This window comes from Entelurus aequoreus, linkage group LG03 (genome assembly GCF_033978785.1).
Source record: "Entelurus aequoreus isolate RoL-2023_Sb linkage group LG03, RoL_Eaeq_v1.1, whole genome shotgun sequence".
Taxonomy (NCBI): domain Eukaryota; kingdom Metazoa; phylum Chordata; class Actinopteri; order Syngnathiformes; family Syngnathidae; genus Entelurus; species Entelurus aequoreus.
Window position 1 is genome coordinate 57,862,773 of NC_084733.1, and position 26,869 is coordinate 57,889,641.

Sequence of the window (26,869 nt, forward strand, 5' to 3'; positions counted from 1 at the left end):
GTATGACTGTCATTCTGTTTGATGATCAAATTGGTTGTTTGTTATCCCTTGCAAATTAAAGATCACCTTCCTTAAACGAGCTGCCTCTGAATTTGCAGTATACGATGCAATCTACTGTCTGTTGTAAAAAGCAACAAGCCGCTGAGACAGTCCTATATGTTTCTGAGGTGGGCAAGCTGATAGAGCACAGTTTTCTCGGGGAAAACACATAAAATCTTTCTGTGGTTGTCCAAATGTATTTGTGACGCACGGCCACCAATAAGTGTGTGGGGAACACTGATACATTATATGTTTTAAGATTGTGCATCTTCCATATGGTAACCAAAATATTAAACCCACCTCATAGTATGATGCAGTGCAATTCTACATCAAACTAAACATACAACATTTAACATGTTGAAGTAGCCCATCTTTGGGAAATTAAAACCCCACCCCTCCACGTTCCCCATCTGGCAAACACTTAATTGTATAACACTGTACGCTGTTACTGCAGTTTTCCTGACGAGTCACGTTTTGTGTATTTGTGTTGTGCAAGGCGGCGTTTATTTTATAAAAAACTGGAGGGAGGAGCGACTGCAATAATTATGCGACATATGCATTGCCCGTGCCTGTGGGTGAGTGTATCTTGAGCTTTAATTTTGTGGATTACTTCAAACAATTACTATTCTTTATTTATATTATGCAAGGTGGTGTTTATCACTGAAAAACATTAAAATACATGTCAATGTTAAGACCACTTGTGCATGGGCAATGGTGCCAGGCTCGAGTGAGTGCACCTCTTCTACGCAAAAGTATTACCAGCGACGTGTATTTACCTGAGCTCTTGTAGTAGATATAACTAGATGTAGCTGTACCTAATGTTGCGGCCAGTGAATATAATGTGAAGTCATGCTTCAGTGACAGTTTGTCATTGATTAAGCACGTATAATACACACACCAGAGTAGGGATCCACTGGCCGTGGCCGGTGCTCGCGGGGTCGATGGATGGGGACCCGGACAGGTGGCTGTCGAACACTGTAGTCGTTGTCGTTAAACAGAGGGATGCTCTCTGAAATGTCGTACGGTCCAGCTGGTCCACCATAGTTGTCCCAGTATGGAGGAACAAAAGGCTCGGCGGGATCCTCCGGACTGTCAACGCCGTACTCATAACCCGGTCGCTCTCGCAAACTGTCTGAACTTCCTCTCAGAGGCAGGTTGCACATGACTGCATAATCCTCTGAGCATAACAGAGCAGAGATTAGGATTGGACATATAAAACTGACATTCGACTAAATTATACAAATATTCTCACCTGAGTCTCTTCTAGGACAGAAGGCACATTGTCCACTCCAGGCGATTCCATACAAGCAGCAGCATTCAGTGTAGGTAGTTCTGCGGCCCCGGAGGGGTTCTGAACACATGTTGTCTCCCTCCAGACGCTGCCAGCAGATGTCCATGTGCACATCAGGGTTAGACTCCACAGTTTCTTTGAAAAAACACAAAGAAGTCACACAATTTAAAGTACCAGTAGAGTGGTAAACAAGTTGCCTCTCTATTGAAGCTGTTATCATATATATCTGATGTATGACACCGGAAAACGTATAAAGTTTGCGTGTAAAGAGGTATGATCAAAATAACATCAATCTCACAGAGATTGCCAAGCCATTTTGAGAGATAATGAGCTAACCAGTCATGTGATCGCGTGACATGGAGGTAGGAACCGCAGATCCCTTCCCTACCAACAACAATGCAAATCATGCAGACTTTGTGGGAGCCAATAACAATTACTTTGGGAAAAATGAGTGCTAAACAAGAAATACAAACTACGAACATGGTAAAATGATAGTTTACTGTACAATGTCTGCTCTTACTTCGATGACGACTGATAGGATGTCCATAACTTTCTGTGCGGATGAATAATTAATGAAGGATTAAAAAAGTGGCTGCTGACAGTCACACTGTCTTCGGTTGTGTGTGTTTGTCTCTATCTCCGGGTATCAACTATATGTCACAGATGAACCGCTTCTAGATTCATGGCTAAATCCTCCTAATATCCAGATAAGAGTCATGATCTTTATAATCTAGAATAACTTTGACATGCTGGCGTTCGGCTCGTGGTAGCAGAAGCAGGCTCAATATGCTGCCAGTCAGTGCTGCATAAGCTTTTTCTTCTTCTTTACAGTTTTACATCCATATATGTTGCAGTACTGCTATTTTCAGTTTAATTTTATAGTTACATCTAAGTCTCTCCTTGAGTCCAGTGCAGCATGAACTATAGTTAGCTCTCGGTTATCAACGCTAAAAATAGATTGTCTGCGTTAGCGCTTATCATAACAACATTACTAATATTTGATTATTATTAAGGTCGCAAAAAGTAAACAGAATATTGTTTGCGGGTTTTGGGTGGTTATTTAGAAGGTTCTGTAGGCAAAATGGAGAGCCCCTATAGACTCCATTGTAAGCGGACTATTTATCTATTTACGACTATGAATATGGGTAGATGGATACAATGAAACACAATTAAAGTCAACTTGTTTTACCACTCTACTGATATGTTAACACAGTGGTGTGTGTGTTTTTGCACATGTCTCACCTTCTGTAGTGTTTACGCTTATGCAGCGCCGTTGGGTGCTGTCCAGAACTAATGGTGGACTGCAGAAACAGTTAAAAGAGCCCGCTGTGTTCACACAAACTCCATCCATGCAAGAATTTCCAAATTCACATTCGTCATAATCTGGAAAACACATGGTCATACAAACATTCAATATATATGATAAAACGTTTAAAGAGAAACTGCATTTTTTATTTTATTTTGTCTGTCATTCACAATCTTTATGTAAGACAAGAGCACATATGTTTTTCTTTTTTTATGCATTCTAATTTGTAATATAAAGCAAGTACTAGGTGGCTAACAATTAATGGGAGTAATATTTTACGACCATTATTAACTCAAAACATACACAATTTGCTGAACGGCGAGCATAAAACGTTAGCATGTTAATGTTAGCATGCTAACAATTGAAATGTAACAGGTCAAGGGCTAGCATACTTTTAAAATGGCGCCATGATGATTTATGTTAAAAAGTACGAAATTAGCTAAAATGGTAGCATAAAATGTTGGCATGCTAACTTTAGTATGGTAACAGGGGAACAGCTAGCATACTTCCAAGTCAGCGGTAAGTAATGAAATCCATGATCATTATTTAGTAAAAAAGTACAAAATTAGCTAAAATGTTAACACAAAATGTTAGCATGCTAATATTAGTTTGTGGGGCGGCGTGGCTTGGTAGGTCGAGCAGCCGTGCCAGCAACTTGAGGGTTCCAGGTTCGATCCCCGCTACCGCCATTCGAGATCCGAGTGACTGCCGTTGTGTCCTTGGGCAAGATACTTTACCCACCTGCTCCCACTGCCACCCCACACTGGTTTAAATGTAACTTAGATAATGGGTTTCACTATGTAAAGCACTTTGAGTCACTAGAGAAAAGCGCTACATAAATATAATTCACTTCACTTCACAAACATTAGCATGGTGACAGGGGAACAACTAGCATACTTCTAAAATGGCACCAAGTAACAAATTCCATGAATATTTAGTAAAAAACAACGAAATTAGCTAAAATGCAAGCATAAAATGTTAGCATGCTAACATGAGCAGGGAAACAGGGGAACACTAGCATACTTCAAAAATGTCAGTAAGTAAATAAATCCATGATTATTTGGTAAAAAAAAGTTAAAAAAAATAGCTAAAATGCTGCGACAAAACATTAGCATGCTAATAATCGCACGCAAACATTAGCGTAGAAGAGCCAGCATACTTCTAAAATGGCACCAAGTAACGAAATTAATGATTATTGTGTTAAATAGTATAACATTCGATAAAATGCTAACAGGGGAACAGCTAGCATACTAGTAAGATGGCACCAAGTAACGAAATTATTAGGTTAAAAAGTACAACATTAGCTAAAATGCTAGCAAAGAAACATTAGCATATTAACGTTAGCATACTAAAATTTACATGCCAACAAGGGAACATCTAATAAACTTCTAAGATTGCGCCAGGTAACGAAATCCCATGATGTTAAGGGTAACACGTTCATAATTTGCTTAAATGCTAGTATAAAATGTTCCCATGTTAATGTTAGCGTGCTAACATTGATACGGTTATCATACTTCCAAGATGCCGCTATGTAATTAAATTCCATAGCTAAACAGGTTGGTTTTGGATTTTTTTTTAATCGGTTGGGAAATATGGGAATTGTGGAACTTTGAAAAATGTCCCATTCATTCCAATGGGGATTTCCTAGTAATTTAGGAATTTCAGGAAAAGTGGGAATTTTTTTAAGGTGATAAATAGCATGAATGTCTTGAATAAGTTGATTTGGTTGGTGTTGGAATGGTTTATATCGGTTGAGAAATGTTGAAGTAGTAATGCTTTTTAATGAAAATAAGTTTTACAGAATTCAGGAATTCCAGGAAAACTGGAAATTTTGGGGAAATTTAGGAAAGTGTTAGTTTGAAAGTCCAGGATGAGTGGAATGTGTTGATGGTTAAATGGTTTGAATCGCTTGAGAAATGTGAAATATGGAAATATTGTCCATTCATTTGAACGGGAATTTCCTGGAGATTTTGGAATTATGGGAAAACCAGGATTTTTTTAAATATAGATAATATCACAAAGACTCTGGATGAGATTAATGGGTTGGTGTTGGAATATTTTGAATCGGTCAAAAAATGTTGACGTAGTAACACTTTGTAACTGAAAATGAGTATTCAAAACCAGGAATCTTCCAGGAAAAAAAAGGTAACTTTGATGTCCCGACCAAGTGGAATGTTTTGATGGTGTACTTGTTGGAATTGGTCATAAAATGCAGACGGTGAAACTGAAATAAATCAAATCTCATTACCTCCGATGTTGGCTGACTTTTGTTAGCATTTATTTACTAGTTAGAAAGCATTAAAAAAGAAAAACCTATATGTGCTCGTCTCAAATAAGGATTGTAAATGATAGGAAACATTCCCCAAAAAGTGCAGTTCCCCTTTAAGTGCGGTGCAGAGCCTTTTTTTTTTTTTTTTATTGTTTTAATTTACTTAATTATAATTCTCAGTTAAACATAAAAAAGGAATACATTCCATTCACATTTTTTAATGATTACATTTTTGATTTAGCACCATTGTCTCAACTCTGCACATTTTATTTTAAGAGACATTGCATTCCAAAGAAAGCTGCTGGCTTTACTTACAAGCATCAAATAATCTAGGATAAAATAAAACGTTTAAACAATCACTTAGAGACTGAAAGTGATACGCCTAATGGAACATGTGGAGTCTGCCACACACTTGCATAGAGCACATTGGTCTCTCATATGGACTATAATACAGCTGCACTGCAGTGTTTGACATGAATCAATGATTTCAAAAGAAATGGATAGTTTTCTTACCAATACACTCAAGCCTAACGTTGTCATAGTAGAATCCAGAGCGACAGTAGCAGGTATAAGTGGAGAAGAGGTTTACACACTGTCCATTCTTACAAATGTCTGACCCAAACATTTCACACTCATTTGCATCTAAGGAAAAAAGACACAAAAACACACCTTGGGTTGACATACTGCAAAAAAACACACACATTATTAATGCTGTTTTAGGAAATATTGCTTTTAAAGCTTTTAAATCCCCTCCAGTGAAGAGGTCAGGACACAGTGCCATTAAAGTAATGATCCAGGTATGCATCCCATAAAGCACTTTGTTAAAAAGTGGCAAGGGATTTTGTTTGTTTACATGACTTTAAAAGTGCCAGAAAGTAAAAATAAAGCATTCCTGTGCCAAAAGTGAGAAAGCTATAAAAGCTTAGGTGTTCTATTTTAAAAAGTACCAATGTAGAGTCGTTGTTCTGCCAGACTTTGAGTGGAGGAAGTAGGCAGGGGTATTGAACCGCTGCCATGAGGGCACAACTGGTGATGGTCATCTGGAAAAAAACATACTGTTGTTACTGCTGAATAGGATTGAACAGATATCATATAAGTGACATTAGGCCTGGGCATGATAAGAAAATAATAATTAACTGATGTTGAGTTATGTGGAACGGTTATTGATTAATTGTAATTGATGCAAAATGGACAGTGCTATGTTTAAAGGGGAACTGTCCTTTTTTGGAATTTTGCCTATCATTCTGAGACGACGGGGTCGCATCGTGGTGCGTGGTTGTTCTCCCAGGAATGCAGACGGCTTCGGACACAGCTTGCAGTTAGGAAAATAATTTATTTAAGAACAAATCATAGCAGGAAAAAACAAAGACGTGCACGTAGCACAAAAGGCAAAAACTAAATGGGCTAGCGTGGGAGCTAGCAAGCAAATGGGCTAGCGTGGGAGCTAGCAGGAACTTAGCAGGAATCGAACGTCGTCAACTGTAGCATAAAAACAAACTAGGAAGCCAGACCGAGTGAGGCCAGCGCATAGACTAAATAGCCCTCTGATTAGCGCCCGGGCAACAGGTGCGCGTCCCGAACACTAACCAGAGGCAGGTGAATGTAATCTGCCGTCATGGCAATGGAAACAAACAAAACTCAAGGTGCTGAAAACACACGTGACAAGAAAACATAAACAATCTATGATCCGGGCAGCGGATCATAACTCATTCACAATTATTATGAGAAACAATAACCCACATTTTTTTTTAGGACTGTAAAGATAAACAAAACTCCAAAATAGACTAATGGTATTCACCAGTGTAGCTTTCAAAGCCCTCTTAAACAACTTCAAAACCCTCCATCAATGTTTTATATACACGCTGCATGGTTATATATAATGTAGTAACAGCCACGTCCATAACTATATGTAATATGTACAATATTTACCGTATTTTGGTCATTTTAAGCATTACCGGAACTTACTTGCTGGGCACATTTATTTCGTTGCCTATGGCGAAGCACTTCTGGCAACAAACACATGTTCTAATCATGGCAGACTTCGTAATAGACAACGAAAATGGCTATTTAGACATATGAGGATTCACAACCTTATCCTTTGAAGCTGAATATACGGAGGATGGACTGCTGGCTATAGAAGCTTAGCGAGCATGAAGAGAAGGTGAAACATTGGAACAGACGGAAGCCGAGAGAGTCAAAACCAGAATGACTTGATGGTGTAAATGTGGAGCTTTGAACCAAATTATGCTAACACAAATTAGGTGCTTATCCAAAATCAGCTGGAAAAAAAACGTCCCCGGCCATCTTGACCAAACAGACAAATGTGTAACGAGTAAGTCACTATAATATTGATCGACATACACTGTCAAGCTCGCTGTGTATAAACAAAACATGAAATAATACTTTACAGATACTGTAATATAATTGTTCATGGTTTTCAGTCAGTACAGATTGGTGTCCTATCGCATTGTGTTGTGCATTACAAACTCAAAAGCGATTCAGCTGTTGACGCACCTAGAACTAGCCGATTATTACATATAAGAATGCAAAAAAAACCAACAACCCCAAAAACATGTGTTGTTGTCTCTCATAAGGATTATGAACGATGGGCATCATTAAAAAAAAAGTGCAGTTACCGTTTAACTCATTTGATGCCTGCTGATTTGAATGTATGAATTTCTAATCTTTAAATAAAAGACACGCTGTCGTTTGCCGACTTTTTTCTTGGAAAAAAAACTAAACTAAAAGTCCTGATAGATGGTTCAAGAAAAAAAAATGCACTCATGAATCGTTTCACCTTCTCCTGGAGTGGGACAAGCGTAGATCTCACAGTTGTCGCCCCAGCCGGCACCCACAGTGCAACAGCACTCCTGCTTTGTGGTGTTCCGAGACAAGACGTTGTCGCAGAAGTTGGCATCGTTTAAGTTGTAGTAACACTCTTTCCTTTCCTCGGTTGTGGGGGCCACAGGAGCAGGGTCTTTTGAGCCGGTACCAGCTATGAAGTAGTCAAACAAATAGAATACATGAGGTCAAAGGGTAGTTACGGAGTGGCACACCCCAATAGTCATACAATTTGTAATTCAACAAGATGCCTTCTCATGACAGACATACAGTATTTCCAGTAGTAAATATAAACACCAAAGGTGACAGTATCTGCAACCTCTTTCTGGTGTCATTTTAGTTTCATTTACATAAACTGTACTTTTATAATATAAATGGTAAGTGGTCTGTATTTAAATTATGTTTTTACCACGGGTGTCCAAAGTGTGGCCCAAGAGCCATTTGCACCGGTTGTTTCATCTGCCTGCGAAGCATTCTAAAAATACTATTAAAAAAAAGTAAAATAAAAAAGCAAACAGGTGAAATATAATAAGAAAAAGTTGCAATGGTGACTAATAACAAAACGCTGCCATGCAGGCTGTTTATTCTTTAGTGCTGCCATTTGTCAAATAATAATAATGAATCAAAATCAGTGTTGTTATAAATGAGCTATTTAGGGGCACCAATTACTTCACATCAAAAATTAAGTATTTAAGGCTGTAATTACATTATATTAAATATTTCACTTTTCACAAAAATTGTTTTGGGGAAAATACTGCATATTTTGTGTTTTTACCATAAAAAGGGCATACAGCATAAAAAATAAAATAAAATAAAAAATACAACTTTATATTATCGGATAGACCTGAAGTTGATGTAAAGATTTAATTGATGGAATTTTTTTTGTTTTTAATAATATAAGACTTATTTTTAATATTGTCCCTGGGACCAAACTTGAGGGGAGCCGTAAAGGTAAAAAAAACCTATATATTGTATAGATTTTGAAAATGAAAAATATAAAAATGGCCCCCGCATACTTCGATTTTTCAGTGTGCGGCCCTAAGTGGTAAAAGTTTGGACACCCCTGGCTTTTACTATACCTGAAACAATACCCAAAGCACTTTACATTATACATCACATTCACCCATTCACACACACATTCCCACACTGATGGCGGAAGCTGCCATGCAAGGCTCTAACCACTGGAGCGAGCTGGGTGAAGTGTCTTGCTCAACGTCACAACGGCTTGGATGGCGGAAGCTGGATACAAACCAGGAACCCTCAACTTGCTGGCACGGCCGCTCTACCATCTGAGCCACGCTGCCCTATGTGTGTGTGTGTGTGTGAATATATATATAGAACGGACAGATTTTCTGGTAACGACCCCTGCGAATTGGCAATTGACTACGAGTGCAGTCTGCAAATGTGGCAAGGTCTGCAAAAACTCGACTGGTCTAAAGATACATCAGACCAAGATGGGCTGCCTAAGGAAACCCATGGCGCAACGCACAGAGCCAGTACCCTGTACGGCACCTGATGAGACGGAGGAGGATCCAGGCCCGGACACTCCCCACAGTGCCCAGAACCTCCAAGCACCACCGGCGCAACTCCAAAGCAGACCGTCAGAGCATCGTCGGATATTGTGGCCCGCTGCCAACAAGGAGTCAGAGTGGAAACAGTTTGATGAAGATGTTAATACAGCCCTGGAAGCAACAGCCTAGGGTAATGTGGACAAGAGGCTCAAGACAATGAGCACGTTCATAATTAGCATTGCATCAGACAGGTTTGGCATCAAGGAACAACGCGCCACCAAGACTACAACTGCAGCACCAATTCCAAACCGGCGAGAAACCAAGATTTCCCAACTCAGACAAGAGCTGAGAGTACTCAGCAGCCAGTACAGGAAGGCAAGCGAGAATGAGAAGGCAGCCTTGGCAGAACTGAGGGGTGTAATAAGGGATAGGCTACTCACCCTGCGACGTCCCGAGTGGCACAGGAAGAGAGGCAAGGAAAGGGCCCGCAAGCGCAGTGCCTTCATTGCAAATCCATTTGGATTCACAAAGAAGCTGCTGGGAGAGAAACGCAGTGGTCAACTCTCATGTCCCGAGGAGGAAATCAACCTCCACATCAAGAACACCTACAGCGACGGCATGAGAGAGCAAGACCTTGGCCACTCTGCAGCCCTCATATGCCCACCAGAACCCTGCACCCTGTTCGACATCAGTGAACCCACCCTGAAGGAAGTTAAAGAGGCAATCAAATCTGCCAGAACAGCATCAGTACCAGGCCCAAGTGAGTTCCGTACAAGGTCTTCAAACGCCTGTTGGAGCGTCTTTGGAAGATCTTCCGGGTGATCTGGAAAAGAGGGAAAGTACCTCAGCAGTGGACGTACGCAGAGGGAGTATGGATTCCCAAGGAGAAAAACGCAAGGAACATTGAGCAGTTCAGGACAATCTCCCTCCTCAGTGTTGAGTGCAAGACCTTCTTCAAGATCGTTTCCAATCGCCTCGTGGGATTTCTCCTGAAGAACACCTATATTGACACCTCGGTGCAGAAGGGAGGAGTCCCAGGAGTTCCAGGGTGCATTGAACACACTGGTGTGGTAACACAGCTGATCCGTGAGGCGCGAGAGAACAGAAGCGATTTGACAGTACTGTGGCTGACCTCGCCAATGCTTATGGATCAATTCCACACAAGTTGGTGGAATTGTCTCTGAGCAGATACCACGTTCCAGAGAAGATTCGCAATCTCATCCTCAACTATTACAACAACTTTAGTCTGAGGGTGTCCTCTGACACTTCAACATCAGATTGGCATCGTCTAGAGAAAGGCATCATCACAGGCTGTACAATCTCTGTGTCCCTGTTTGCACTGGCCATGAATATGCTTGTGAAGTCTGCGGAAGTAGAGTGCAGAGGCCCTTTGTCCAAATCCGGCACCCGGCAACCTCCGATTAGAGCATTCATGGATGATCTCACGGTAACCACAACATCAGTGTCTGGATGCACATAGCTCCTTCAAGGCCTTGATCGACTCATTAGTTGGGCAAGAATGAGTTTCAAGCCCTCTAAGTCCAGGTCCTTGGTCTTGAGGAAAGGAAAGGTAACCGACCACTTTCGCTTCAGTCTGGCAGACACCCAAATTCCATCTGTGTCAGAAAAGCCAGTGAAGAGCCTGGGCAAGCTCTTCACTGGTGATCTGAAGGATACCGCTGCATGTCAAGCTACCAGCGATAACCTCAACATGTGGCTCTCAGCTGTGGAAAAGTCATGACTTCCTGGGAAGTTCAAGGCCTGGATATATCAGCATGGCATCCTGCCTCGTCTTCTCTGGCCACTGCTGATGTACGAATTCCCAATGACCATCGTGGAGGGATTTGAGAGGAAGATCAGCTCGTCCCTGCGCAGGTGGCTGGGTCTGCCACGGAGCCTAAGCAGCATTGCTTTGTTTGGGCCACCAAGCTGCAGCTTCCTTTCAGTAGTCTGGCAGAGGAGTTCAAGGTTTCCCGGGCCAGAGAAGTCCTGCTCTACAGAGATTCTGCTGATGGGCAAGTATCTTCAGCAGGTGTGGAGGTCAGAACAGGAAGGAAGTGGCGTGCCCAGGATGCAGTGGAGCGGGCAGAGGCGAGGCTGCGGCACAGCACCCTGGTGGGAACCGTAGCTACTGGTCGGGCTGGGCTGGGTAGCAACACCAAACCAAGCTACAGCAGAGCCAGAGGAAAAGAAAGGAAAGCTTGTCCAAGAGGAGGTTCGCGCCAAGGTGGAGGAGGCTCGCTTCAGCAGAGTGGTGGGAATGATTGATTAAGACCCGAAACACCCTATGACTCCAGGAGAATCACTGATGATGTGTCCAGGTTGCACCATGAGGTGTATTATAGTAGTATATATATATACATATATATACATATATATACATATATATATATATATATATATATATATATATATATATATATATATATATATATATATATATATATATATATATATATATATATTCATATATTAATATATATAAATCACCAAAATGATTCCCAAGCGTGGCCACCGCTGCTGCTCACTGTTCCCCTCACCTCCCAGGGGGTGGAACAAGGGGATGGGTCAAAATCAGAGGGTAATTTCACCACACCTAGTGTGTGTGTGACTATCAGTGGTACTTTAGCTATATATATATATATATATATATATATATATATATATATATATATATATATATATATATATATATATATATATATATATATATATATATATATATATATATATATTTATATATATATATATATATATATATATATATGCAGTACAGGCCAAAGTTTGGACACACCTTCTTATTCAATGTGTTTTCTTTATTTTCATGACTATTTACATTGTAGATTGTCACTGAAGGCATCAACACTATGAATGAACACATGTGGAGCTAAAAAAAAGGTGAAATAACTGAAAACATGTTTTATATTCTAGTTTCTTCAAAATAGCCACCTTTTGCTCTGATTACTGCTCTACACACTCTTGGCATTCTCTCGATGAGCTTCAAGAGGTAGTCATCTGAAATGTTTTTCACTTCACAGGTGTGCTTGAAGCTCATTGAAAAGAATGCCAAGAGTGTGCAAAGCGGTAATCAGAGGAAAGGGTGGCTATTTTGAAGAAACTAGAATATAAAACATGTTTTCATTTTTTTCACCTTTTTTTAACTCCACATAAGTTAATTTATAGTTGTGATGCCTTCAGTGACAATCTACAATGTAAATACTCATGTATTGAATGAGATGAAGGTTTGTCCAAACTTTTAACCTGTACTGTGTGTATATATATATATATATATATATATATATATATATATATATATATATATATATATATATATATATATATATATATATATATATATATATACATATATATATATATGTATACTGTGTATGTGTGTATATATATGTATATATATATATATATATATATATATATATATATATATATATATATATATATATATATATATATATATATATATATATATATATATATATATATATATATATATATATATATATATCTACACAATGGCTAAGATTTATTGATGAATGTTAAGAAAGTTACCTGTAACATTGCCTCTACAGTTAAAGTTTTTATGAGGCTGACATTTTGAATTGAAAAGTTGATATGAGTCGAGATGCCTGCATGGCCCCTAGTAGGCGGTGCATTACCCGGGTTCGCCACTTTTCAGCCAAAAGACATGGACTCAGGCATTTTGCCCATAAGCTGCCGGCTTAGCCAAATAGAAACACTGGCAAGTCAACACACCATTCACGTTCACATGATTGATTAACACACGTCGAAAGCAAACAGTGGAATGTGGCAAAAAGGTACACAGAAGCATAGCTGAGGCTTAGTGCCCAGGCAGGAGGAAAAACAACGCTGCAGAGGGCGCGCCGCATATTAATCTAAATACACCCAATTCCTGTACACAGACCCAGCTGGTGTTTCCATGACTCAAAGTGCTTTCTCTGAAATCACAATGCCCCGCGCTGTCATGATGTTATCTTAGAAGAGATGTCTACAGCGTCGATTACCAGTAGGTACAGTCCATCATTGTTTGTCTTGGTGGGAAAGTGGGTCTACAGTAACTAGGCCTTTGGGGAGTTTGCTTGGCTCTACTGAAGGAGTTACAGCATCAATAGTCTGGGGGATTAGACTCATCCAAATAGTGCACGCCGTCCAGCCAACCGCAACAAAACAAAGGGAGACAGCCAGGTCAAAAAGATACACTTAGAGACAACGAGTAGGTCGCGTACACATCATCACCCCTGTTGTTTAAATAATAAGACACGGCTCATTAAATGAGTGAAAACTCAGGCTATCGCCGATGCAATGCAGAATTAGGTCTTGGGAGGCACTGTGGGTGCAGGCGTCGTTCTCTTACCCAGGGAGCGGCAGCGGCTGGTGGTGGGATCAAATTCCTCATTGTCGTTGGGGCAGATGCACAGGAAGCTGCCATCGAAGTTCTCACACAAGGCCTCCCCGCACAGCGCCAGGCTCATCTCACACTCATTCACGTCTGAGAGAGGTGGCAGGAAAGAGATCAAGAGGTCAGTAAAGGATCAAGCGTGTACACAGTGGCATGTGCTCCACAAGTACCATGTCAGTGGAAGTCTGTTTTTGTGCTCAGCTTAAAAATACAAATGACCCAAATGTTCTCGTAATCAAGAACATACATACTCCATATACTGTAAGTATTGATAATATATAATAACTTGTGGTAATGTACAAAACCCGAAACCAGGGAAGTTGGCACCTTGTGTAAATCGTAAATCTATATATATATTTGGGTTTTGTATTATATGACCCCTTTAAAGGATGCCTCAAAGAACGCCTCAGTTATGTAAATCACCAGTTTGTATCCCAGTGTTCTGTTTGCTGGTAAGGTTAACATGTCAATGCAAGGATCTGTCAATGTGTTTACTGTGGTCCAAGTTTATCCATACAACAGTAGCACTCTTGTGTGTTTAGGAATTCGCTGCAAAAATGTTTATATTCCAAGTTTTGAACTGAACTCTGGGACCAGTACGGTGTCATTTGGCCCCCAGGCCGCCAGCTCAATAGCCCTGCTGTATAGGCTACTTCCAGAAGGAAAGAGATGCAAATTGCCTCACATGCACTCAGCTATCATTGTGGTGTACATTTAATTTTTCTTTGACTATTATTGTTGAGTTGGCCATTTTGCGCTAAGCAGCCTGGACAGAGACACATATACCAAACGATTAACCCCCTAGATATAAATTGCATTAGAGACCAAGCCGACTGCATTGCCTTCTTTATCTGTTGGGACGAGGAGGATAAGTCTAGATTAAAAATAGGTGGTTGCCTTGAACGCAGATTGATTGATCTCCTGTTCTATGGTCTTCATCACATTGTGAGGGAGCATCAGGAAAAGAAAAGAAAAAAAGGTCCTCCATTGTCTTCCATTTATGCAAGTTCTGGAGCAATCTTACAAACGGTGGTCGAATTCCACATTCAGGACCTTCAGGATGTTAAAATATGGATGCCCCGCTGTATTGCTGTTGGCCTGATAAGCACAATAGTTTTTTGTTGTTCTTACAATAATAATATATACAAAACCCAAAACCAGTGAAGTTGGCACGTTGTGTAATTCCTAAATAAAAACAGAATACAATGATTTGCAAATCCTTTTCAACTTATATTCAATTGAATGAACTGGAAAGACAAGATATTTAATGTTCGAACTGAGAAACATTTTTTTTTGTTGCCAATAATCATTAACTTAGAATTTAATGGCAGCAACACATTGCAAAAAAGTTGGCACAGGGGCATTTTTATCACTGTATTACATGGCTTTTCCTTTTAACAACACTCAGTAAAAGTTTGGGAACTGAGGAGACCAATTTTTGAAGCTTTTCAGGTGGAATTCTTTCCCATTCTTGCTGGACGTACAGCTTAAGTTGTTCAACAGTCCTGGGTCTCCATTGTGGTATTTTAGGCTTCATATTGCGCCACACATTTTCAATGGGAGACAGGTCTGGACTACAGGCAGACCAGCCTAGTACCCGCAGTCTTTTACTATGAAGCCACGCTGTTGTAACACGTGGCTTGGCATTGTCTTGCTGAAATAAGCAGGGGTGTCCATGAAAAAGACGTTGCTTGGATGGCAACATATGTTGCTCCAAAACCTGTATGTACCTTTCAGCATTTATGGTGCCTTCACAGATGTGTAAGTTACCCATGCCTTGGGCACTAATACACCCCCATATCATCACAGATGCTGGCTTTTGAACTTTGCGCCTATAACAATCCGGATGGTTCTTTTCCTCTTTGTTCCGGAGGACACGACGTCCACAGTTTCCAAAATCAATTTGAAATGTGGACTAGTCAGACCACAGAACACTTTTACACTTTGCATCAGTCCATCTTAGATGAGCTTGGGCCCAGCAAAGCCGGCGGCATTTCTGGGTGCTGTTGATAAATGGCTTTCACTTTGCATAGTAGAGTTTTAACTTGCACTTACAGATGTAGCGACAAACTGTAATTACTGACAGTGGTTTTCTAAAGTGTTCCTGAGCCCATGTGGTGATATCCTTTACACACTGATGTCGGTTTTTGATGCAGTACCGCCTGAGTGATCGAAGGTCATGGGCATTCAATGTTGGTTTTCAGCCTTGGTGCTTAAGTGCAGTGATTTCTCCAGATTCTCTGAACCTTTTGATGATATTACGGACCGTAGATGGTGAAATCCCAAAATTTCTTGCAATAGCTGGTTGAGAAATGTTGTTCTTAAACAATTTGCTCACACATTTGTTCACAAAGTGGTGACCCTCGCCCTATCCTTGTTTGTGAATGACTGAGCATTTCATGGAAACTGCTTCTATAACCAATCCTGGCACCCACCTGTTCCCAATTAGCCTGTTCACCTGTGGGATGTTCCAAATAAGTGTTTGATGAGCATTCCTCAACTTTCTCAGTCTTTTTTGCCACTTGTGCCAGCTTTTTTGAAATATGTTGGGAGCATCAAATTCTAAATGAGCTAATATTTGCAAAAAAGAAAGTTTTCCAGTTCGAACGTTAAAGTATTTTGTCTTTGCAGTCTATTCAATTGAATATAGGTTGAAAAGGATTTGCAAATCATTATATTCTGTTTTTATTTACGATTTACACAACGTGCCAACTTCACTGGTTTTGGGTTTTGTACATATATATTTTTTCTACATTTAAAACACTTCCTTGTGGTCTACATATCATGTAATGGTGGATTTTGGTCAACATTTTGCAGAGATTATGTTTCACAAACCGCTTTCGAGCCACTTTCCGACCACCTCTTCAGGATGTGCCATTTTTGTGCCAATATCGGACGGGCGCAAGGCCAATTTGTGACGTCACCAATTGTGCACATTCCAAACAGCTTGATTGGCGGAAGTAGACAGGAAGCAAGATTATTTTATAAATACCTCCGCAATGCCTCAACGGTTTGATTTCAAATTTTCAGACTTATGCAGATTCCAAGTACACAACAGCAGTTACCAATAGGTAAGAAACGTTGGTTTTGCGTAATAGGGCCTCCTAAATCCTCTTCTTTTATGGCAGTTAAATATGTTTTATTTTATGTGATTTATGTAACTAAGGTGTTGCTTTAGCTTGTTTACTTCAGATGCAGTCAGTAGTCAGTGGTGTGCGGTCAGGGCCAGCAAGGCCTTCTCTGCTGGCCTAACATAACCAGAAATCATGATCATAATTAAAGATAAAATAATTTTTTTATTTACTTTCCCTAAATATCTCAAAGTATTCATATTCTCTTCATGTCATATTATGCTCATTCCAGTGCTGTTGTTTTTAGTTTTACTTTTTATTCAATCAGATATCAGCCAGCTTATGTTGCCTTGGTGTACGAAATCTGCCAGACGGCTTCAGAATCAACAATGCGGGCGTCCGTGCACTGTAAGCGAAAGGGACATACAGTGACAGTTGCGATAGCCAATCAGATCACAAGTTGTTGGCAGTAGCTGTTCTGTTACAACTAAAGGTTGTAAACTCTTGTTGTTAAAGTGTGTCGTGCTTGTCATTTAATTAACATTGTTACATGTGTATTTGTCCCCATCATGTGTTCATCGTGTTCAGGGCAGTTAATATATCTTTGAGAAGTGTGTACTTTGCATCAAACTTTATTGTAGGGCTGCAACAACTAATCGATTAAATCGATTAAAATCGATTATAAAAATAGTTGGCGATTAATTTAGTCATCGATTCGTTGGATCTATGCTATGCGCATGCGCAGAGGCTAATTTTTTTTTATGTATTTGTTTTATAAACCTTTATTTATAAACTGCAACATTTACAAACAGCCGAGAAACAATAATCAAAATAAGTATGGTGCCAGTATGCTGGTTTTTTTTCAACAAAATACTGGAAAGGATAGACATGTAGTTTGTCTCTTTTATCCGATTATTAATCGATTAATCAAAGTAATAATCGACAGATTAATCGATTATCAAATTAGTTGTTAGTTGCAGCCCTACTTTATTGACCAGAAGTTGCATAAGCCAAGCAGAGAAATTTACAGTATATGTTTTAGTTGCTGATGCATTTTAATTGATTTTTAAATGCGCCAGAAAATAACCCATTTTGTATACTGTTGATGTGTGTCAATGCACAGTAGGGTGTAAATGTGTTTCTGCATAGTGATCGATTATGGTATTTTGAGAGGTAATCATTGAAGTGGGAGATCACTGAAGGCCTAGGTGGGAAACGCACGGCACGCCACTGTCAGTAGTAATGTGTTAAGCTTCTTTAGTTATACTAGTGGTATTCCTCAAAGTTCTATATTAGTCCTCTCTTTTTCATCATGTGGGCTATTTAACAGGTAGCCTCTGAGTTTAGTTAAAAAAAGATTTTGAGAGAATTATGAGCTTTTTTTGCAGAAGGTCCTTAAAAGCAGCACAGCGCTCAAGTGATTCTGACAAAATGAAAACACCAAAATCAAATAATTACTGCACAGGACGCTGGTTCTCCGGACTATACAAAATAAGGCTAGTACTAAAGGGAGAAGTCCAGCCCTCCGGTTCTTAGCTGTCTGAAAATGTGGCCCCTAAACAATTTAGTTGATCAGCCCTGCTATATAGTTAATACAGGTTTTATGAGTTAATCAAAATGGATCCCTATGGTAAAAATTGGTTAGGGATTAGAACAAAGAGTCATGAAACATATTGCATTCGACTCCAGTGTACTTGTCAAATCAATTGAGTGCAGCACAGTTACATACCGACACATTTGCTCGGGTCTTCGGTTGGGTTTGTGTAACCTTGATCACACTGGCAGCGGTAGGAGCCGTCTGTGTTCTCGCAAAAGCTGTGGCTCCAGCAGATGGTTTTGTTGAGGCACTCGTCTACATCTGAAGAGAAGAACACAACGTTATTGTTCTTACTGTCAGAGCGGAACCAAAATGTTGTGTTTTTTTCAAGCTGCTCTTTTTTTAACTATAACTCACTTCCAATCCAATTCCAATTTGACTTAGAATAACAGGGCAAACCACAGTTTTTCTAACATGATGGTGGACATACCATATAGATTATACAGTTCACTGGCAGGGTTTTCAAACACCAGTGTTGGTAAATTAATCCAAGGAAACTTAAATTATATGTTTTAAGTACATCCAGAGGGGTTGTCAGCAAATGAGGGCACACAGTGAAGATTTGTTAAACCTGGACCACCAGAATGTTCCTTATTTAGTGTATAAAAAACACTGGGCATAAATGTACATACAGTATGAAAACCATCCACCACATTCCAGCAAGCATTTCATTGTATCATCCCAAGGGACAACACTATATAATTTAAACCTGGATATAATTTATATTAATCTGCGTGCGTCTTAAATTGCAGTGTACATTTACTATACTCTGAAACACTCACTTGTGTAACCAGCTATTTAGACGATAGTAACTGGACTTACATTTCCTATTTTCTAAATAGCTGGCAACACATGTGAGTACACTTTACAGTGACACACATGTGTCCTTGGTGTGAATAGTTAATGTGAGCACCATTGTTATCTTGTCCTGACTTTAACCTCTGGGACATGTAATTGAGCATATTGTAGGCTGACCATATGTCCTCTTTTCCCCGGACATGTCCTCTTTTGCGGGGGTGTCCGGGGTGTCCGGGCGGGGTTTCTTAAATGCCTCAAATGTCCGGCATTTTGAATTAGGGTTGCGTGTATTTTCAATGTACGTCCAGGGTTAAGTTAAGAAGGGGTTAAAAAAAACAACTGAAGGTGCGCGCACGTAGCAACATATGTATACACATTTGTTTTCTTTTGTATTATCTTTTTTAATGAATTAAGTAACGTTTATGCCAACCTTTTTCCAAAACACAATAAAGAATGTGAGGTATAACAGGATAACGCATACATTTGTCATTTGTTTTCAAAACGCTTACAAAAAAGTGGGACCCCAAAAATTTACTGTGGGACCCCATTTTGAAAATTCCTAGCGCCAACACTGCTGTCAACAGAGGAGAAAAAATGCTTTATTTAAAAAAAAATATTATTTATAAAGCAAGTTCGAGTATCATTGGCAAATTTTCACCTAGTCCCGGCCTTGGCGTGCTGCCCGCCTTGGCACGCATATACAGTATGTGTCCTCTTTTTGGGATTTCAGAATATGGTCAGCCTAGCATATTGTTATTGAAATCCTCTTCCGAACCTCCATGATGACATGGGGGCGCTGGTGCATGTTGGACTTCTATACCTATTGTACAGTAGAGCTCCTCCACCTTCAGATGCTCAATTAGGTCTGGAGACATCCTTGGCCGCTCCATTTTCTTCTAGGTGTGTTTGGGCTCCTTATCATGTTTGAAAACCTGCTGCTCAGTTTTTGAGAATGGAATAGTGTTCTGCTTGGAATTAATGTTGCTCTCAAGGAACTGCAGACCCTGCAGTGCTGACAGCACACATGCAGCCCAAGAGCATCAATTTACCATGCTTGACATACCTTGGTACTCACTTTTCATTTTTTTTTGTTTCATTTATTTATTTATTTCAGGCAATGACATAAAAAAAGTACAAAATTGACAACACATAATAATATAAATTAATATAGTGCAAAAGGTAATGTATATTATGTAATGCATGATTGTCCAGTTTTGCCTGAAAGGGAGTGGGAAGAAGATCATTTATTTAATCCCACCCCCAGTTCTTCATTCAGTGATTATTCACAGGAGTTTCACTCTTACTTTGTTCAAGGATTATACAAACCCCGTTTCCATATGAGTTGGGAAATTGTGTTAGATGTAAATATAAACGGAATACAATGATTTGCAAATAAATTTCAACCCATATTCAGTTGAATATGCTACAAAGACAACATATTTGATGTTCAAACTGATAAACATTTTTTTTTTTGCAAATAATTATTAACTTTTGAATTTGATGCCAGCAACACGTGACAAAGAAGTTGGGAAAGGTAGCAATAAATACTGATAAAGTTGAGGAATGCTCATCAAACACTTATTTGGAACATCCTACAGGTGCCCAGGCAATTTGGGAACAGGTGGGTGCCATGATTGGGTATAAAAGTAGATTCCATGAAATGCTCAGTCATTCACAAACAAGGATGGGGCGAGGGTCACCACTTTGTCAACAAATGCATGAGCAAATTGTTGAACAGTTTAAGAAAAACCTTTCTCAACCAGCTATTGCAAGGAATTTAGGGATTTCACCATCTACGGTCCGTAATATCATCAAAGGGTTCAGAGAATCTGGAGAAATCACTGCACGTAAGCAGCTAAGCCTGTGACCTTCGACCCCTCAGGCTGTACTGCATCAACAAGCGACATCAGTGTGTAAAGGATATCACCGCATGGGCTCAGGAACATTTCAGAAACCCACTGTCAGTAACTACAGTTGGTCGCTACATCTGTAAGTGCAAGTTAAAACTCTCCTATGCAAGGCGAAAACCGTTTATCAACAACACCCAGAAACGCCGTCGGCTTCGCTGGGCCTGAGCTCATCTAAGATGGACTGATACAAAGTGGAAAAGTGTTCTGTGGTCTGACGAGTCCACATTTCAAATTGTTTTTGGAAATTGTGGACGTCGTGTCCTCCGGACCAAAGAGGAAAAGAACCATCCGGATTGTTATAGGCGCAAAGTTGAAAAACCAGCATCTGTGATGGTATGGGGGTGTATTAGTGCCCAAGACATGGGTAACTTACACATCTGTGAAGGCGCCATTAATGCTGAAAGGTACATACAGGTTTTGGAGCAACATATGTTGCCATCCAAGCAACGTTACCATGGACGCCCCTGCTTATTTCAGCAAGACAATGCCAAGCCATGTGTTACATCAATGTGGCTTCATAGTAAAAGAGTGCGGGTACTAGACTGGCCTGCCTGTAGTCCAGACCTGTCTCCCATTGAAAATGTGTGGCGCATTATGAAGCCTAAAATACCACAACGGAGACCCCCGGACTGTTGAACAACTTAAGCTGTACATCAAGCAAGAATGGGAAAGAATTCCACCTGAGAAGCTTAAAAAATGTGTCTCCTTAGTTCCCAAACATTTACTGAGTGTTGTTAAAAGGAAACACAGTGGTGAACATGCCCTTTCCCAACTACTTTGGCACATGTTGCAACCATGAAATTTTAAGTTAATTATTATTTGCAATAAAGAACAAAGTTTATGAGTCTGAACAACGGTAAAGAATCTGGGTATTATCTTCGACCCAACTCTCTCGTTTGAGTCACACATTAAGAGTGTTACTAAAACGGCCTTCTTTCATCTCCGTAATATCGCTAAAATTCGTTCCATTTTGTCCACAAGCGATGCTGAGATAATTATTCATGCGTTCGTTACATCTCGTCTCGATTACTGTAACGTTTTATTTTCGGGCCTCCCTATGTCTAGCATTAAAAGATTACAGATGGTACAAAATGCGGCTGCTAGACTTTTGACAAAAACAAGAAAGTTTGATCATATTACGCCTATACTGGCTCACTTGCACTGGCTTCCTGTGCACCTAAGATGCGACTTTAAGGTTTTACTACTTACGTATAAAATACTACACGGTTTAGCTCCAGCCTATCTTGCCGATTGTATTGTACCATATGTCCCGGCAAGAAATCTGCGTTCAAAGAACTCCGGCTTATTAGTGATTCCCAGAGCCCAAAAAAAGTCTGCGGGCTATAGAGCGTTTTCTATTCGGGCTCCAATACTATGGAATGCCCTCCCGGTAAAAGTTAGAGATGCTACCTCAGTAGAAGCATTTAAGTCTCATCTTAAAACTCATTTGTATACTCTAGCCTTTAAATAGACTCCCTTTTTAGACCAGTTGATCTGCCGTTTCTTTTCTTTTCTTTTCTACTCTGCTCCGGGGTGGACCGCTAGCCTGTCCATCGAATGGGGACATCTCTACGCTGCTGACCCGTCTCCGCTCGGGATGGTTCCCGCTGGCCCCACCATGGACTGGACTTTCGCTGATGTGTTGGACTTTCACAATATTATGTCAGACCCACTCGACACCGAGGATGTCGTTGTGGCTTGTACAGCCCTTTGAGACACTTGTGATTTAGGGCTATATAAATAAACATTGATTGATTGATTGATTGATTGAACATCAAATATCTTGTCTTTGTAGTGCATTCAATTGAATATGGGTGGAAAAGGATTTGCAAATCATTGTATTCCGTTTATATTTACATCTAACACAATTTCCCAACTCATATCGAAACGGGGTTTGTAATACAGATGTTGTATCATAGTGGCATTACCACAGGTAACAATAATTATTACACTGTAATTTGTATCAACAATGTAGGAATAATGAATATACCAACAATGGTAATAACAACAAAGCAATAATGGTATTAGAAAACATAGCAATAATGGTAAGGAAACATTGAGCACATGTTAACACTTTGAGACAGAGTACAGCAGCAGGTCAAATTAAAGACCCTTATCTCTATATTTGAACCAGACCCCATGTTTGTATATAATAGTTTAAATCGATTAATAGTTTGGCATTGCTTGTGTTGTAAGTCCACACAAAAACGTTTACGAGTGGTTTGAGCTCTCGGCAATAAGAAATATCCAAAGCCTCTCAAGTTATGAGCCTGCACTCGTCTTATAAAAAAATGTTGTAGATTAGGCGGCAATAATTTGTTAAATACTTTATATACGATTATTAATGTATTATATTTAACAAGGTCATCAAATTTGAGCAACTTTGATTGCATAAACAGATTATGAGTACCGTATTTCCTTGAATTGGCGCCGGGAATATAGTATTCGCCTGCCTAGAATTACAGCCGGGTCAAACTCGTTTCGCAAAATAATTAGCGCATGCTTGGCACTTCCGCCGGGTCAAATATGAGTCATTAAATGACTCCCGCCTCCAGGTGGTAGAGGGCGCTAGTGATCCTTCTTGCGACTACCAGTACTGCAGGAGACAGGTACTGCAGAAGAAGACAACAAGCAGCAAGCATGCAGCAATTGTTTGCTTGCACTTTTAACATGGAGGATTACATATCTAAAATAAAACCGTTTTCTAAACTGGACTTTCAATCGAAGCAGGAGGTAATAATTAATGGAATATCTCCAGAGACTTTTAAAATTGAAGAAAGATGAGAAAGACTGCCTTTGATCAGAAGCAGCTGCACATGGACCCATCTACAAGTAAAGGTAAGATCATAATAACGTTTTTTTTATTAAATGTGTTTTTCATGATAAGGTATGCGCCGGAGTGAGAAGAGGTTTTAAAATAATTAGAGCATGCTTGCTCATTCCGCATGGTTTTGGTAACCGCAGGAGTGAGAAGAGGTTTTAAATTAATTAGCGCCCCTGCGGCTATTCAAGGAAATACGGTATGTTCTAAATAACCAACGTTGTGAACGATCCGCACTGCTCTTTTCTGTAATATGATCAGAGGATGAATTGTGTTGTGGTAAGTATTCCCCCATACTTCAACACAGTATGTAAGGTATGGGAGTACCAAGGTGCAGTATAGAGTACGGAGTGCATTTTCATTGAGGTATAGTTTTGCTATGTTTATAATTGAGAGGCTTTTGGAGATTTTTGTTTTAATGTGTCTGACATGAGGTTTCCATGATAGTTTAATATCAATTATTACTCCCAAAAATGTATTTTCATTTACGATTTCAATTTGGGTACCATCAATACTTATTTTCTGTTCAGACGTTATGTTGCGATTTCCAAACATCACTATCTTAGTTTTATTTATATTCAAAAATAATTTATTTGTGTCCATCCATTTTTTTTACTATGTTTAGTTCTGTGTTTACTGTATTTATGAGCTCATTATAGTCATCACTATTGTAGAATATATTTGTGTCGTCTGCAAATTGTATACAATTCAGTACTTTGGATGTCATTATCATTAATATATACATTAAACAGTTTTGGCCCCAACACGGACCCATGGGGGATACCACAAGCAATGCCAAGAGTATCAGATAAAAATTGACCCATTTTTACAAACTGTACCCTCCCTGTTAAATAACGTTTTAACCAGTCACCAGCCAGCCCCCTAATTCCATATCTTCCCATTTTATCTAGTAGAATTGAATGATTAATGGTATCAAAGGCTTTCTTTAGATCAATAAAAATACCAACTGCATATCTTTTATGCTCCAGTCAGGGGCGGATTAAGAAATTTTGGCCCCCTGGGCCTGACATGGTCTTGGCCCCTCAACCCCCCGCGCGTGTGGGCGCACACACACGCACGCACTATGCAAGAAATACTGTATACTGTGAACAGACATGCACACTGTACTGTACAGAAGAGTGCACATACTGCACACACACTATTAGGTATACCACACAGACACTGACAAGCACAGGTTTCACACAGACACAGGGGGAGGGGATACATGGCCTAAAAATAAACATTTTTGAAAATGATTACGCCCACTTCAGTGATGGTGCATTGGGTCATTTGAGAGATATTATGTATTGGAAGTTGGTAGCTATCATGAAATAAACCCCCCAACCCACCCAAAAAACTAAATCGGACATGATTTTTGCCCCCTTTTCCTCCCTTCTATCATTAAAAATAAAATAATATCTTAGGAAAACACATTGGCATAACGGCAGCTGTGCAGCAAATTGAGGCTCAAAGTCTGTATCTATTTGTGGTTAAGCTTGAGGAGAAGGAGAAAGGTAAAATGATAACATGCATCGGAGAGCACCACAAAGAAAGGTGTAGGCCAGTTCATGGTACAAGGGCTGCATGCAGGTCAAGATAGCCCATTTCCAAGAATGCTATAGTGGCTGGACAGGCACTGGACATGTCCTGAACTCAGTGTCAGACGTGGCTGCCGAATACTTGGATGAAGTGAAGCAGCTGACAGATCTCATGCTGCCCCATCTGAAGACTGTCCTGGCCAGGCAGAGGATGGATGAGGAGACCTTCCCAATGGACCCTGTCAGTGAACAGGCTAGTAACATTGATGGCACCCCTGTGCACAACATTGGGATGGAGAGACAATGTGGCAAGGTGGACTACAAACTGAAGAAGTTGGGCACACTGAACGCAGTCAATAGGTCAATAATTTTACAGAAGAGCCAGGAGCTTCAGAGGTTTCAAGGCAGCAGCACAAGCAAAAAGGGAGGTTGAACTCAACTGGAGTAAATTCATGAAGGCAAAATTCGAGAGTAGGGCAGATGAGAAACAAGAGATGGCTCAAAGAAAGGAGAGTAAGAGACTAGACATGCTGGACACACTGAAATCTTTTGATGGCCCCTTCACGATAGTGGGGAAGTTGAAAAGTTCCTTGTGGATGAAAGTCTGCACAAGAATGCAAAGCTGCAGAGAATGAAGCTTGAGGTTCAGTTTGCCAGAGAAAGCACCAAGCTTCTGCCTAAAGTCAATCCTATCTTCACAATCCAGGTGACACTTCCCAGAAATGGCAAAAGTGCAATTCTCCAAGTCATAATGGATACTTAGAATTTTATGGTGGTGGTAAGTATTCATGAAAACAGGTAGCCTAACATTAGTGAATGGGTGAATTCTGGAAATAACCTAAAAATCTTACACAGTGCACCTTTAAGCAAGGGGTTTCTTTCGTGCTTTCAATTTTGCAAAATCATCCACCACATCATTGAAGTCCAACTCTCTTGTCAGCTCACTCTCAATTGCCATTAGAGATAACGCATTTAATCTTTTCTGAGTCATTCTTGTGCGCAGCTCATTTTTTACTCTTGACAAAAGAGAGAATGAGCGTTCTCCCTCACAGTTACTGACCGGTAGAGTGAGAAAAATCTGTAGCGCAATGTATGTATTAGGAAACGTAGGCTGTAGTCCAAAATGTATTATTGTTTTGAGCAGTCCTGAAGGGGTCCTCTCCTCATCAGTGTTGTTGAGCTGTATAAAAGATTTGAACTGTATAAGCTCCTGTCCAAGACTTTCATTGAGGTCAGATGGGTATGATTCAGTGAGAATCTTGGCCTTGTGAAGGACTGAAGCATTGGACTCTATATCCAAAGAGAAAAGGACACTGAACAAATTGTTCAGATGTTTGTAGGCCTCCAGACGGTGATTAAGGCTTGAACTCAGTTGATCAATAGAGGCAATAAATGTCTCTATTTGAAACAGTTGCCTTCCCTCAAGCACAACATCTGGGGAT

The 26,869-nt window shown here is 39.9% G+C and overlaps 1 protein-coding gene across 5 annotated transcripts in view; it reads right to left on the reverse strand.

The window, feature by feature from the left end:
• LOC133646673 (latent-transforming growth factor beta-binding protein 1-like) overlaps nucleotides 1-26,869 on the reverse strand; it is a 321,379-nt gene that overhangs the window by 13,007 nt on the left and 281,503 nt on the right. For all 5 annotated transcript variants that reach the window (XM_062042297.1, XM_062042299.1, XM_062042298.1 and 2 more), the window contains 8 exons: nucleotides 18,493-18,621; nucleotides 13,648-13,782; nucleotides 7,703-7,900; nucleotides 5,853-5,945; nucleotides 5,419-5,547; nucleotides 2,573-2,713; nucleotides 1,292-1,465; nucleotides 938-1,216 (listed from right to left, as the gene is read on the reverse strand). In XM_062042297.1, the coding sequence (XP_061898281.1) occupies nucleotides 938-1,216; nucleotides 1,292-1,465; nucleotides 2,573-2,713; nucleotides 5,419-5,547; nucleotides 5,853-5,945; nucleotides 7,703-7,900; nucleotides 13,648-13,782; nucleotides 18,493-18,621 (1,278 nt within the window). The remainder of the gene's footprint in view (nucleotides 1-937; nucleotides 1,217-1,291; nucleotides 1,466-2,572; nucleotides 2,714-5,418; nucleotides 5,548-5,852; nucleotides 5,946-7,702; nucleotides 7,901-13,647; nucleotides 13,783-18,492; nucleotides 18,622-26,869) is intronic.